The sequence below is a fragment of the Cinclus cinclus genome, chromosome 2 (genome assembly GCF_963662255.1).
Source record: "Cinclus cinclus chromosome 2, bCinCin1.1, whole genome shotgun sequence".
In the NCBI taxonomy this organism is placed as follows: Eukaryota; Metazoa; Chordata; class Aves; order Passeriformes; family Cinclidae; genus Cinclus; species Cinclus cinclus.
Window position 1 is genome coordinate 77337059 of NC_085047.1, and position 13694 is coordinate 77350752.

Consider the following 13694-nt stretch of genomic DNA (forward strand, 5'->3'; position numbering starts at 1 on the left):
CATTTCTATCTTCCCTGACATCCCAGAAAAATAGAGAAGTTTTGAAAGCCTGTTGTGTAACACTGCAGACTGTAGCTTCAGGACATTTCAGGTAGTCCCCTTGCAGTTAAGAGCCTCAGCTAAGTCAAGTGACTTCAAAAGAAACCCCTAAGGCACCAAAAAATCTACACTGTACTGTTATGAATACTCCAAGTTCCACCTCATAAACTAAACAATGCTTCAGGGGCAAGAGAAATAAGTTATAGATGCAAGTCTCAAAAGCTAGGCACAGAATCAATGAGTAGAATACCTTCCACATGTCCACAAAGGGCCAAGACCCGTTATTCTGAAAGTGCCTGCCCTCCTAAGTGAAACTACCAGCTTTTGATCTGGTCATTCAATACTTTTGAAAATGGAACCTCAAAATTTCCAAGAAAGGGGTAACAAAAAGACTGAAGAAAGAAGCCTTCAGCTGAGTTCAGGAGAAAAAAAAAACACTTTATGTTTTACAGAAGATCAGGGTTTCCTCTGAAAACAAGGAAGAAAATCATCATCCATCACAGACTATCAGATTGGAAGGGATTATCACTCAGGATAATCTGGTCCAGCCTTTCTTGACAACAGTACAAACTGGGCAAGGTGGCCCAGGACCTTGTCCAGTTGAAAGTGTTCAACACTGGGAAATCCAGTACTTCTCTGGGTTGAGTGAACACAATTCGAAATGGTAATACTTTTGAGACATTACTTAGTACATATTACCTTAGACAACCTGGCCAAATTAGCCTGTTGTTCAAACTCTAACTGGGACTTGGTGAGCTGCAACTGCTCCTTCAGTTTTTCAATCTCATCCTGCAATTTTTCTATATTTCCTTTCTTCTTCTGTTCTGTTTGAAGGAAACAGAGATTTTTAAAAGGTTTGTTGCAATTTTTGGAACTGTAATACTTACTGCAAATACATTTCTAGTGTTCATTTAGTGTGACTTTCTTAGACCATTTCCCCTCCCACTACCACGATTCTCCATAGATGCTTTTAAGTACATATATTCTCTGGACTACTAACTTACCCTCAAATACTTGTACCACTAACATGTGAAATAGTTTATTAAATACTTACATGAGAAAGTATTCTATAACCTAATTTCAAAGGAATCTAAGCAACACAGGCTCATAAAAAGGATGCATGAAGGACAAAGTGAATTTGAGCTACTCAATCTCTTAGGTTAAGTTTAATCTAAATAATTTTTGTAAGGAGTCCACTTGGAACACAACAAATTATTTACATGGAAAGAATATCAAACAAAAACGTTAAAATATGCAAAAATCACAACAAACTTCAACTGTGAAATATTCCATTGATTTACCAAGGATTTACTTGCCCATCACTGGGGAATCTGAGTATTATTTCAGAAATAACTGCATGGGATATTTTCCCCATAGAGCCATTTCAGGCTAATCCTTTTATACAACAATTACTTCAACTGTTTCTGCAGCATCTTCCACTATTATTTTTATCAAGTGGAAGGTGCCCAAGAGCTTCTTTCTTCTTCCAATATATTCACACTTCCTCAGCCATTTATTCAGAACCCTCTCATTCTTGCTGCTGTTCCACTTGCCTGACAAGCTACAGTTCAGACCTTATTAGATTCTTTCCACTTTTTCTCCCTCCAAATGGTCCTTTTTTCCCTAAGTTGTTTCTAATCACTGTTACTTGTCAATACTTGTTGGTCCTTAGCAATAAATCATAAGTATGCAACCTAGCAGCAATGAGAGAAGCTCTATATAAATGAAAGAAATGTTGAGAACATTGTTTTTCAAACTGAACATCTTTTAGTGAAGAGAGAAAAAAGTATGCAAGTAAGTGGTAAAAAAGCCTTGAGCATCACAGATGATGAAGTTAGACTGCTCTTAACAGTTTCTCTTTATCACTACATTTTACAGTCAGTTTAGTCCATGAGAGCCTGATCCTATTCAAACCAATTTCAGGTGGGGTAGACTATTTCTGTATTAATAATTATTATATGTTTACAAAATTTATTTTCCTTAGTTCAGCTTGGTCATTTTACCCACGCCTTCATAACATCTATGCCTAAAGATAAACTGTGCTCTGAACTGTGCTACTGGCTAAAGTATTCAACAGAAATGCTAGTTTGAAAAGATGAGGCAAATAAGGCACCACAGGTTTTTGTCAACTATTTTCCAGAGACTGAAACGTATGTTGTCCAATACATTGTATCAGCCAGTGGTACTTGTATTCACACAAAGTGGGGTCTGCCACTTAAAAATGGAAAGTAAAAACTTTTCTTCCAAGTTACACAAAACCATGGACTGCACATATTTACACTTTTCTAAATTACCTGTCTCAGTTTTTTGGATAACATTAAAGTACATACGGATCTCAGACTCTCCTGGGTGACGCCTTTGAATGTGACTTTGTAAAAAGGAATAGGTCATAAAAGCCTTATCACAAAATGGACACTGCAAAAAAAAAAAAAAAAAAAACACAAAAAAAAACAAAAACAAAAAAAAACACACAGTCAAAAACACATTAGTAACATCTTTTTGGGAAATATAGCAGTTACAATTTTTTACAGATTTTTACATTTTATTCATCCATAAAAAGAAGGTAACTTTAACAAATTCCATCTCACAAGAATAAGAACAAAAATTCTCATGGTACCCAACTTCTGTAAAGTCATTAGTATATTATTAATGCTGTCTGAAGTTTCATAGTGATGGTCATGAGCAAGAATTTGATTGTGCTATGCACTGTTCAAACTCAACAGAATAGACTCTGGCCAAGCAAGTTCAAATTCAGATATAAACCACAGACAAGGACTCATCTATGTAGACAGAGAGCTATAAGGAAAAGGCATGACAACCCTCTTCAGCAAAACACACAGACTCCAGCCAACTAGCAGCTCGGGTGTTCTTAAGATTCATGCAACACCACAAAGTAGAGCACCACACAGCTGGGAAAAAAAACCAATAAAGATGGGTTTGAGTGTATGAATTGTAAAATGGCAATACTCAAAGGACATGTAAAATACTCAGACATTTCAACCAAGGTAAAGTAACGCAAACAATTTCGGAAGAAAATATAGCATGTAGCTACATTAACACACTACCTAGAATCCTTCTAAAGTACAAAGTTGTTTCAATTACTGTTTCTATCATTTACCTACTAGTTTTGAATACAAATTTGAAGTCAAATTTGGATCCTACCCTTCTTGAAATATCCCTTTTGCTCACCTTCAAAAGACATTCTACTAACATTCAGAATATATTAAAAGTAGATGGGTAGTACAAGGGCAGAAGATACATCTACAAACTCTGTAACATACTATAAGACTATGTATCAAGGCCCCTCATCACTTTAGGATCATTCATTTCCTGTAGCTCATACTTTTTTTTCAAATAAATACATTTTAACAAACTACAGGCACTCAAAAAAGTAATTTTTACTTATCAGTGTGATATGACAGTAAGAAACCAGATTACCAGGTTTGAGATCTCATCACCATAATCAATGCCAGGAGGAGGATCTGGGGAACTACAGACCTGCCAGCCTGACCTCGGTGCCGGGCAATGTTCTGGAACAGAACATCTTCAGCGCAATCACACACAGGACAACCAAGCGATCAGGCCCAGCCAACATAGGGTTGGGAAAGGCAGGTCCTGCCTGACTAACCTGATCCTTTTACTACCAAGTGACCTGCATAGTGGGTGAGGGAAAGACTGTGGATATTGCCTACCTGGACTTAAGCAAACACCATCTACCACAGCATTCTCCTGGAAAAGCTGGCAGCTCATGGATTGATGGACAGAGGCCAACCTTATGAGGTACAGCAAGACCAAGCACCAGGTCCTTCACTCCAACCTCAAACCCCCCTGCAGCATTCAGGCTTGGGACAGCGTCTATAAAGTTGCTCATTGGAAAAGGACCAGGTAGTGTTGGTCAACAGCTGCTGAACATGAGCCAGTGCATGCCCAGGTGGCCAAGAAGGCTAGTGTCATCCTGGCTTGTATAAGCAGTGTTATGGCCAGCAGGACCAAAGCACTGATTGTCCCTCTATACCCAGCCTTGCTGAGGCCATACCTCAAATCCTGTGTGCAGTTCTGGGCCCCTCACTACAGGAAGGACACTAAGGTGCTGGAGCATGCCCAGAGAAGGGCAGTGGAACTGGTGAAAGGTCTGGAGGGTAAGACCTACAAGGAGTAGATGAGGAGGCTGGGGGTGGTTAGTCTGCAGAAAAGAAGGCTCAGATCTTACCACTCTTTACAACTGCCTGAAAGGAGGGTGGAATTACACAGGGGTTAGCCTCTTCTCCCAGGCAACAAATGACAGGAAAAGAGGACTTAGAATCAAGCTGTGACAGGGAAGGTTCAGGCTGGACATCAGGAATTTCTTCATTAAAAGGGTGGTTAAACATTGGCATGGACTGCCAAGGGAGGTGGTGGAGTCACCATTCCTGGAGGTGTTCAAGAAATAAATGAACACTGCATTTAGTGCCATGGTCTAGTTGACAAGATGTTGATCAGTCAAAGGTTGGACTTGATGATCTCAGAGGTCTTTTCCAAGCTAAATGATTCTGTGATTATGTAAAATTCCTAGATTTCATATTATATTTAAAATGCTGCCGCTGGTTGTTGAGTATGAAACACACTTTTCAGCAAACACTAAAGCCATGAATAATCAAGACAAATTTTGTTGAGCAAATGCAAGACCTAATATAAAAACCAACATAAAGTGATATAGTATGGCAGGAAAGCATTACTGCCAACCAAGAGAGAGCTTACAGTGTAACAGATTGCACATGATTTACAGAATTAAATTGGCTGTGAAATAATGTTACCCATTCAAGCACAAGCTTCATGTCAGTTTGACTTGCTGGTAGTGAAAGAAAGCTCTTACTGCAGGAGACAGGACTAACACAGGGAATATTTAAGTTTTGAATTATGCAGCACTTTTCTTGCAACTACTTGTCACAGCATTAACCACAATATTCACTTTATGCCTACATTGTACATGAGAATGTATGATTTCTGAACAAAGTATCAAAAAAGTGAAAAATGTTATTTAAAATTAAATTCGTATTACTCACATGAAGGTACTGATCAACAAATCTTACATTTATGACTTGTAGGTATCAGTGCCGTTTAATAGTAGCATTTCACGGTTAAACTTATATTGGTATTGGGTTAAAGGCATTACATCTGAATTCCAAAATATTCACATTAAATGTATGTGAACTTAAATAACTTCTAGAGAAAAGAAATTACTAACAGAGAAGAAAGAAAGAGGGGAGATATGAAATCAAATTATGAATGGAAATGGATTTCCAACTCTGTTTTACTGGAAATGCCATTGAACAGATCAGCAATAAGACAAGTTCACTACCATGTTTTCAGCTTCCACAGAGACAGTTGCACACTACAAATATTTCCAGAAAACTTAATAATATTTGGCAATCACAGCATGATAATTATTTAAGTTTACACATAAAATGGCACATACAATCAGTTTTCTTTTGCAACACAGGACAAACAGCTTTGTGAGTTGCATAAAGGTTTTTATAAAAATAGTTCCATATCAGCAGCTTGTCCTTCAGACTAACACCTGAATGCATGGACCTTGCTTCATGTATAGTTCTACTCTTGGGGCATAAGGTACCTCTTCCCCTTCAGAAACACGTGAGCCAACTTAGCTGATATCTTAAATATTGAACTATGCCTGTAACTTTAAACATACAGAGCTAGCCTGAAATCATGTCAAGTCTGTGCCCAGTGTTCCCTTTACACTTTAGATTACATTTGAAGCTGAAATTTGCATTCTTGAAACCTTAAAATGCTGATGCTGAAAAATACTTAAATCAAAGTACCACACTGTTGTAGTAAGACAAACCCCCTGCCAATAAAAGCAGAGTGCCATGACAAATGTCAGTCAGAACAGCTAAGTTACTAAGGTTCTTAAGGAAGACCCTTTAGGAACAGACTGTTGTGGAATCAGAGCTGAGCTAACTCACTGAAGCTCTTTACCATCTTGCCTGAGTCACCTTTGAGTCACACACACAAGCAGAAACTTTGTGCCTGGAGAACATCAATGCAGGACAGTGACTTATCACAGACAGTACATTACTGTTCAGAAGCAGTTCTGATGTATTTGCCCCATGTTTTCTCTGACCATGCAGTTGACAGACAAGGAAAGAGCAACACAACAAAGTAGTAACATGCTCATGACAGGTTTTGTATGTATCTGACATTTCAGATGCATCTAAAGCAAATCAAGATTAAAGAGCACCTGTTAGTATAAAGAGGATTTATTAAAGATGATGTAGCACTCTCTCAAGAGTCTCTGAAACACAGACAGAAAACAAGTGCTAGCAATGCAATTCCTTTTGCAAGGTCACTGCAAAAGGTCCTTGCAGTTCCAGCCTTTCACCCAGCAAGCAACTGCACCCCAGCAGAGTGGGGCTGCTCTGCCGCCCATCCCAATAGGCTCAGAGCCGACAAGGTGTGGGTGACTGGGCCACCAGGCCCTCTCCTCTCACCTGGTGGTAGTTGGCTCGTGCCTCTAGCATCATCTGCTGGGTGCTGATCATTTTCTTCCTCCGCCGGCATTCCTCCTTGAGCCCCTGGATCTCCTGCGAGCGCTGGGCCACCTCCTTGCCCAGCTGGTCACGCTGGGCCTGTGTCTCTCTCAGGGCCTCCTCCAGGCTGCCGAGCTGTGCGCTGAGGTACTCCTGGGAGTGCAGCAGGTACTCGGTGGAGAGCTGCGCCAGGCGCAGCAGCTTCAGCAGCAGCGGGTCTGCGGGGCCCTGGCAGTGCGGGCAGCACTCCCGCTCGGCGCTGCAGAAGGTGACATGCTCCAGGTGCGCCTGCAGGGCTGCCACGTCCCCCTCCCGCGACACCCGCTCCACGTCCACGGTGCTCAGCCGCCGCCAGTCCGGGTTCTCGTGCCGCCCGCGGAACTGGAACGCGGGAAAAGCGGTCGGCCCCGCGCCGGGCCCGGCCGCCGGCGGCTGGTAGGTGCGCTGGGAGAAGGGCTGCGGGAGAGAGACAAGGCTCAGCCCGGACCGGCACTCCCCGCCCCGCCGCCCGCTAGCCCGCCCATCCCGGCGCTCACCATGTCCGGGCTCCGTCCCTGCGGCTCCGCTCGGCGCCGGCGTCCTCTGCGTCGCTATAGCAGCCCCGGCCTACGCGAGGGGAGGGCGGCAGTGACGCCGGGCTGTGCCGCCTCCCGCCCGCTCCCCGCCCCTCGGCCCTTCGGCTCCGTGCCCGGCACAAATCCCGTCCTTCTCCCTCCCGGCATCCTCCTCCCGCGACGCGGCAGCGCCGCGCTAAGGAGCTCTCTCCGCGCGTCCCGGGGCTCTCGCTGCCCCGGGCACCGCACGCAGGGCATCCTTTACCATCTGCACTACGCTACTCGCGGCAACAAACGTATCCTCGGCTCCGCTCTTACGTTTATGCACCGTTAACACAGCTACACAGCGTACGCTTTCTCTGTCCACATTCCCTTCTCTTCTTTGAAGCCTGTACATGCCACCATGCTCTCACGTTCAACGTGCATCCCCTTCCTGAGTCTCCTCCGTGCTTCTCCCGACTCAAAACTTTCTCACTCCCCCACGACTTACACTCCTCTACCCCTGTGGGGTCCTGTGCCCTTCTCCAGCCTCGCCTACTCAACTTTCTCCCAGATGTGACAACACCTGTCGCCTCCCCCCCAACAGCGTTCATACACATGTCGTTTCTCTGTACATCTTCACGCTGCTGCACCCTCGCGTGCCTCAGCTACTGCTCTGTGAAATCTCTCCAGTCCAACTCCATACCCTTCTCAATGCCTACACACCAACCTCCTGCCGGCTGCTTTCAAACACCTTCCTCACCTTAACACAGTCACACACTTTGCACACCGCTTTCACACGCTCTCCTCACCCACCTAATCAACACACCTCTGCCTGGTATCAGCACACACCAGACCCACTCCTGCAACCATACAACCCTACAACCTCACCACATCTGTTGTTCCTGTCTCTCTCATTCTACCAATCCCAAACACTTCAGCCCCATGAAGCACCTCATGGCTTGCATACATCACCTGTTTTACCATCCATCCTCGTTTTCTCCAACGCAACCAACAACTTCTGCCTATATCCCTGCCCCACCTAAAATCCCACTGTTTCCCAGTTCAGTATTTCCCTTCCTCCTGCTTGGTTGCTTCAAACACTGTTTCTAAGCAGCAGCATCTTTGTCCTCCATCATACAAAATCACCCTATTCCCTCACTGATCTTTACCACTCTTCTCCAAAAATCTGCTCTTCCTGTAACCATTTCTTAATATTTCAGTCCCCTAGCTATGTCTGCTTTACTGCCATGTTCCACATTTATACCTCCCTAAATTTTCAGTCCTCCCCACGTATATTTCGGTTTCTCTTTCTCTTGGTCATTCCTAGATACATACCTCTCCAAGAACAGTCACACAATACATATCAGATCATACACTCCATTCCGTAGGTCTCCTCTACATCATGTGTTATAGACTCACAGAGATGTTCTCAGGGGACCTCTGGTGATCATCGTCCAGTCCAAATTTCTGCCGCACAATAGTTCACATCACCTGTGGCATTTAAGATAAACAAACAAACCATGACCTCCCTGTGCAACCTGTTGCATGTCTGTGCTCTCCTCCTCATGAAAACATTTTCCTTAATATCTACCAGGTATCTGCTATTACCAAGATTAAAAAATGGTTTGAATATTTTTGCTGCAGTTGTTCAAGTAACTGTAGGCCACAACTAGAGTTCCACTTTGCCTTCTCTTCACTGCACTAAACAAGCTCAGTTTCCTCACTTTCTTCTCATAGATCATGTAGATCCTAACCATATTGTTAGGCCTCCTCCATCCCCTTTCAGCTCTTCCACATAGTTCATACTCCTCTGTAGAGGAGATGAATCCCTCTGCAGATAGTCCTGCGACAGCCCCCTGGAACTTCCTTTGAGATAAGAAAAACTACTTGCTTAGAATGACTCACGTTAGAAAAATGTAAGTTCTTTTTCTTAATTTTTTAGAATATTATTGGTTAGGTTTGGTTCTTTATAATTGGTTGTCCCAAACAAAGAAAGATAATGTAGTTGGCCAAAATGTGTTAACCCTGTTTTCCATTGGTTTACTCGTGATACCCCCAAACCCTAAAAAATTACATGTGTGATCCTGCATCTTTGGATTTGTAGCCTGATCCCTTCACGGACGATAATAAAGCCTGTGGAAAAAGTCTGAGCTGCTCTCCTGGTCTTTTTATGCTGGCTGGAAACTACAGGTTTGTGTGAGAAACCATGAAGCTGAGTGCCTGAAAGGCCAGCACTCACAAACCTTGTAACTTCCCCCTGGCCAACAACAACAGGGCAGGGGACACAACAAAAAGTTACACTCCCCCTTAGTATTTCCCTCTATTCACCTCCTAGGAACTTGTAATGAACCCCATCTCTCACCTGGACTTTTAACATCACCCTCTCCAATATAAACACTAACACATCTACCACTAATTACAGTATAGAACGACTTCCACAAAAATACCAGCAACGTTGCTACCAACACGAACACATTCACAAATTACAAGCTCTTAGTTTTATGTAGATTTCTATGTTGGTTGTTGCTTTTTGGACCTTGAAACTTAAGCCTACTGGTTACACTTATAACTAAGGTCCAGTTCCATTTAGATTCTCCCATCACTTAACACGCCACTTGTTTTTAATTTAGAAAGCTACTGTGTAATGTTTGCAACATAGAAGTCTTCCCCTGTAAGGATGACATTTTTTGCAACCTCCTTTTCCACCAACAGGGGCTCCAGCAAGTCTTCAAAGAAAACTATTTAACACTTTTTGATTTACATCAAATATAGCTCTGCCTGGTTTACCACTGAACTTTGCACTGCTTTGAGTGGTGAAGTAATAAAAAAAACTGCTAATCTTCTTCAGAGCTATTTCTAACATAACACAGACTCACTTCTATTTAGTGTATAAATACACTTATATTTGAAAGCAGCAAGATCTTTTAAAATGCTCAAATACTGGCTACTGTCCAAAATGCTCATGCCTCAGATTCTTTAAAACACCTTGGAAAACAGGTATTTGAATATATTTTCTAATCAAAGGAACTGTTAAGTTACACATAATGAAATCTAACTCCCAAAGATCTAAGCATAATATGTACTCCATTTATTTGACATACGACAAATTTCTTCACATAAAAAGCAAGTGAATTCTGAAAGCTACCACTTTATGTGTCAAGCAGAAGGACCATGAAAAAACACACATTAAATAAGGGCCTTTCACTGACAGATGCATGGGTTTAATTAGAAAAAAATAACCAAACATCATTTAAAGCCAGCAAAGTAAAACATGCCTGAGGGTAGTTTATTCTCCTCAATTAATATATTTAGTCAGGAATATCCACACAGATTCGCATGCTGCTCCAACTAAACCTGCTTTAACTGAACGTGACCTTGCTGTCGCGTCACATCATCTATGCATCATCTAATGGTGTTTGCTGGAAGGCGCCTTAAAGAAAGACTTTAAAGTTCCAACCAGCTGACACGGGCAGAGGCACCTTCTAGCAGACCAGGTCACTCAGAGCCCCATCCAACCTGGCTCTGAGCATTCCAGGGGTGGGAGGGACATTGAGAAATTGAGAAGAGGTACAAGCTGCCCGGGCATCTCGATGGAGACAGAAAAAGTACGGACGGACGGAAGCGGCCCTTTTCGATCTTTTTCCCCTTTCTTTCCGCGGTGTTTACCCTGTTGTGGGAGTTGTGCCCACGAGGAATTTAGGGTCATCACGCACCCGCGAGGCCCCCTCGGTCAGGGGTGGCCCCGCCTGCTCCCCCGGCCACCCCTGCTCCCCCGGCCACCCCTCCCCTCCGGACCCGGCGCTTCGGGAGGCGGCCGGGCACGGCCGGGCCTGCGGGAGGCCCTGAGCCGGGCTCCATCTGCCTGCCAAAACCTTCGGCTCCGCTTCGGAGCGCGGCCGCCTCGCCGCTCCCTCCCGCCTGCCCCAGGGGGGAGGCCCCGCCGGGCTCTGCCTCCCTGTGCCTCCTGCGGGGTGGGGGAGAAAGAGACACCCCTGCGCTCACCTCGGGCTGCAGCTCCGCGGGTCTCGGCGGGCCCCGCAGGGCGCGGAGGGGCGGCGGGGCTGCGGCCGCTCCCGCCCCGGCCGTTACCGGCGGTGCTGCGGCGGCTGCGCCCCCCGGCCTCCGCCGGGCCCGTCCCGCGCCGGCCCCGCTGCCCCGAGGCCGCGGAGGGGTCGGCGGCCGAGGCAGGCGAGGGGTCCCCCGCTGCTCGCCGATTCTCGCTCCTTGAAAACCTGCCCGGCAGATGTTGATGCCCAGGCGAGACGTCCTTTGTCTTGGTCCTGACCCGAGCCTCTCCGACCGAGAAGCAGCCTTTTCTCTCCCTTTTTGTATAATGCAAGGGAAGTTACAACAAGCTTTGGACAGGCTGCCTTTGGAAATTCAAGGCACGTTTTGGCACGCAGTCACCGAACAGGACACGTTTAAACCCGTGGAGCAGCGAACTTCTCAGCGGGATGAGGAGTCCTCGCCGGCGCGGGGCGGGCGGCGCGGCAGGGCAGCGGTGGGGCGGGGGCAGGAGCCCGCCTGCCCACCGAGATGGATGGTTCGGGGTTGGGGGTTGCAGGAACCCATCTGCCAGCCGAGCTGGAGCGGGGTCTCGGGATCTGCAGCATCCTGCCTGCCCACGGAGCTGGAAAGGGGTTTGTGGGGCTGCAGACGCCCGCCTACCTGACGAGCTGGAGGGAAGCCCGAGGGACCGAGAGCGTAATGATAATCTCTATCAATTATCACATCTCCAACGGGAGAAGGTGTGGATCTTTCACGAGAGTTTCCTGGCGTGTTCAGGAAAACACCATGTTCCAGTACAAGGATGAGGCCGGGAGTATGCTTTTCTGCAGGTATCTTAAACGAAGTAATGTCAGGTGAAGTTGTTATTTTCAATGAAATGGTTCAATGGTTCAATGTATTCAACTGTATTTTCAATGTATTGTATCATGCAAATAGAATCATTCCAACAGCTACAGATTACATCACATCCTTCTGATTTTACTCCTCTTCCCTGTAAGGGTTTTGAATTGTGTTTTTTCCATTATAAATGCTGAGCAGCCTTTGTGGCCAAAGGGAAGGTTTCAAACAGTGTGCATTTAATATAGATTATGCTGGCAAATTCAGTGATGGTGGAAATCATTAGACATTTAAAATACCTAATCTTCATTTAGGAATTCCATTTGGCCAGGGATACACCACTGCGTTTTCCAAAGTACACAGACTTACTGAGTCTGACCAACTTACCTTACTGAACCATGAAATTCTGCTGTGACAGTGTAGATGTGGGCACATACTCTGTGAACACCAGCTTTAAGAAAAGACGTAATCATTCAGATGCTTTGGGTTTTGATGGTCCAAGGGTACCTCAGCATGCTGCAGTCATTAATGGGTGTTCAATCCAGAGGATCAGGTTAGTCTGAAGGACAGCCTGAACATATATCAAATGTGGACATCCTGTCCTCAGTACCAGTGACTTTTACTACTGCAGATCTGCATCTATTGGGCTACTAAAGCAGGCATTGCCAGAGGAAGATGCTTTATGAAAGCTTTAGTGTGGTAAATCTTAAAAGAGGACTTTGCAAACCTGCAGTGTGACATTCACAGCATCTATGGGTCAGGCCTAGAGGCAAATATACAATACAAGTTGATGAGCATTTTATGTGAATTGTTGGAGCACTCAGAGCTCCAACCAAGATGCTCAAGTGCAGTCCCTTGGGTGCCCAACAAATTTTATATCTCATGCCCTTAGAATGGATGCCCTAATGGCAACACCACAATCTGTTCAGCATACCTTGTAAGGATCTCTTTTGCTATGAAAGTGGTTTTTCTATCAAAGTAAATGATAACTATGTGAGAAAATGCTGTATATTGTCTTTAGCTGATGAGGGGAGTGGTATATGAAGTGTGCAGAAAAGTAGATTTTGGTTGCTTATTCTAGGATCTGTTTAATACAAAATACAAAAGCAGACCTTGGATGAGAGCTATAACCAAGATTTTTTATGCTGAAGGGGTGGATCTCACCCTGTCATTCTTTCACTTTTAATTTGTTCCAGAGCTCGATTAATCTTTAATTACCAGCTGCAAGAAGTAAAGCCTCAGTTGGCAAGGGTGGGTATTCTTTAACCCACATTAGTGCCGAGTTCTACGCTTGTATACCTTGGTGACAAAAGTACTCTCCTAAAACAGGTGTGGATTTACTAGGAGAGGACCAAAAGCATTTGCAAGGTATTTGTGAGGCTCATAGAGGGTACCTGCAACTGGATAACACCAAAATGAGAGTACTCTGATTGTGGGGTGAAATACGATGCCATCTTGGCAATGGCTATTTGGGAAATATCCTGAACAGCATGGGCACTGGGTGCTGAGGGAGGCTGGGAAGGGACAGCCAGGCCTGGCAGTGCCCTCAGAGCACTGATGCAACACATTAACTGAAAAAGTTATTGGTGTATTTTGTGGTAGGAAGGAGGACTACTCATGAGGTACAAGATGTTTTCATTGGAGAGGGCAGTGGGAAAAGTGTCTTCGGAACTGAGAAATAGACTCTTCAGTAACCTCTCTCCTACAGAACTCTCAGAGTGATGCATACAAGTAATCATTAACTCTG

The 13694-nt window shown here is 44.7% G+C and overlaps 1 protein-coding gene across 1 annotated transcript in view; it reads right to left on the reverse strand.

The window, feature by feature from the left end:
* DZIP1 (DAZ interacting zinc finger protein 1) overlaps positions 1-7105 on the reverse strand; it is a 33662-nt gene extending 26557 nt beyond the window's left edge. Inside the window, exons 1-4 of the mRNA XM_062514932.1 lie at positions 7079-7105; positions 6528-7022; positions 2370-2454; positions 739-863 (exon numbers count right to left, since the gene is read on the reverse strand). Coding sequence (XP_062370916.1) covers positions 739-863; positions 2370-2454; positions 6528-7022; positions 7079-7105 — 732 coding nt within the window. The remainder of the gene's footprint in view (positions 1-738; positions 864-2369; positions 2455-6527; positions 7023-7078) is intronic.
* Between the last annotated feature and the right edge of the window lie 6589 nt (positions 7106-13694).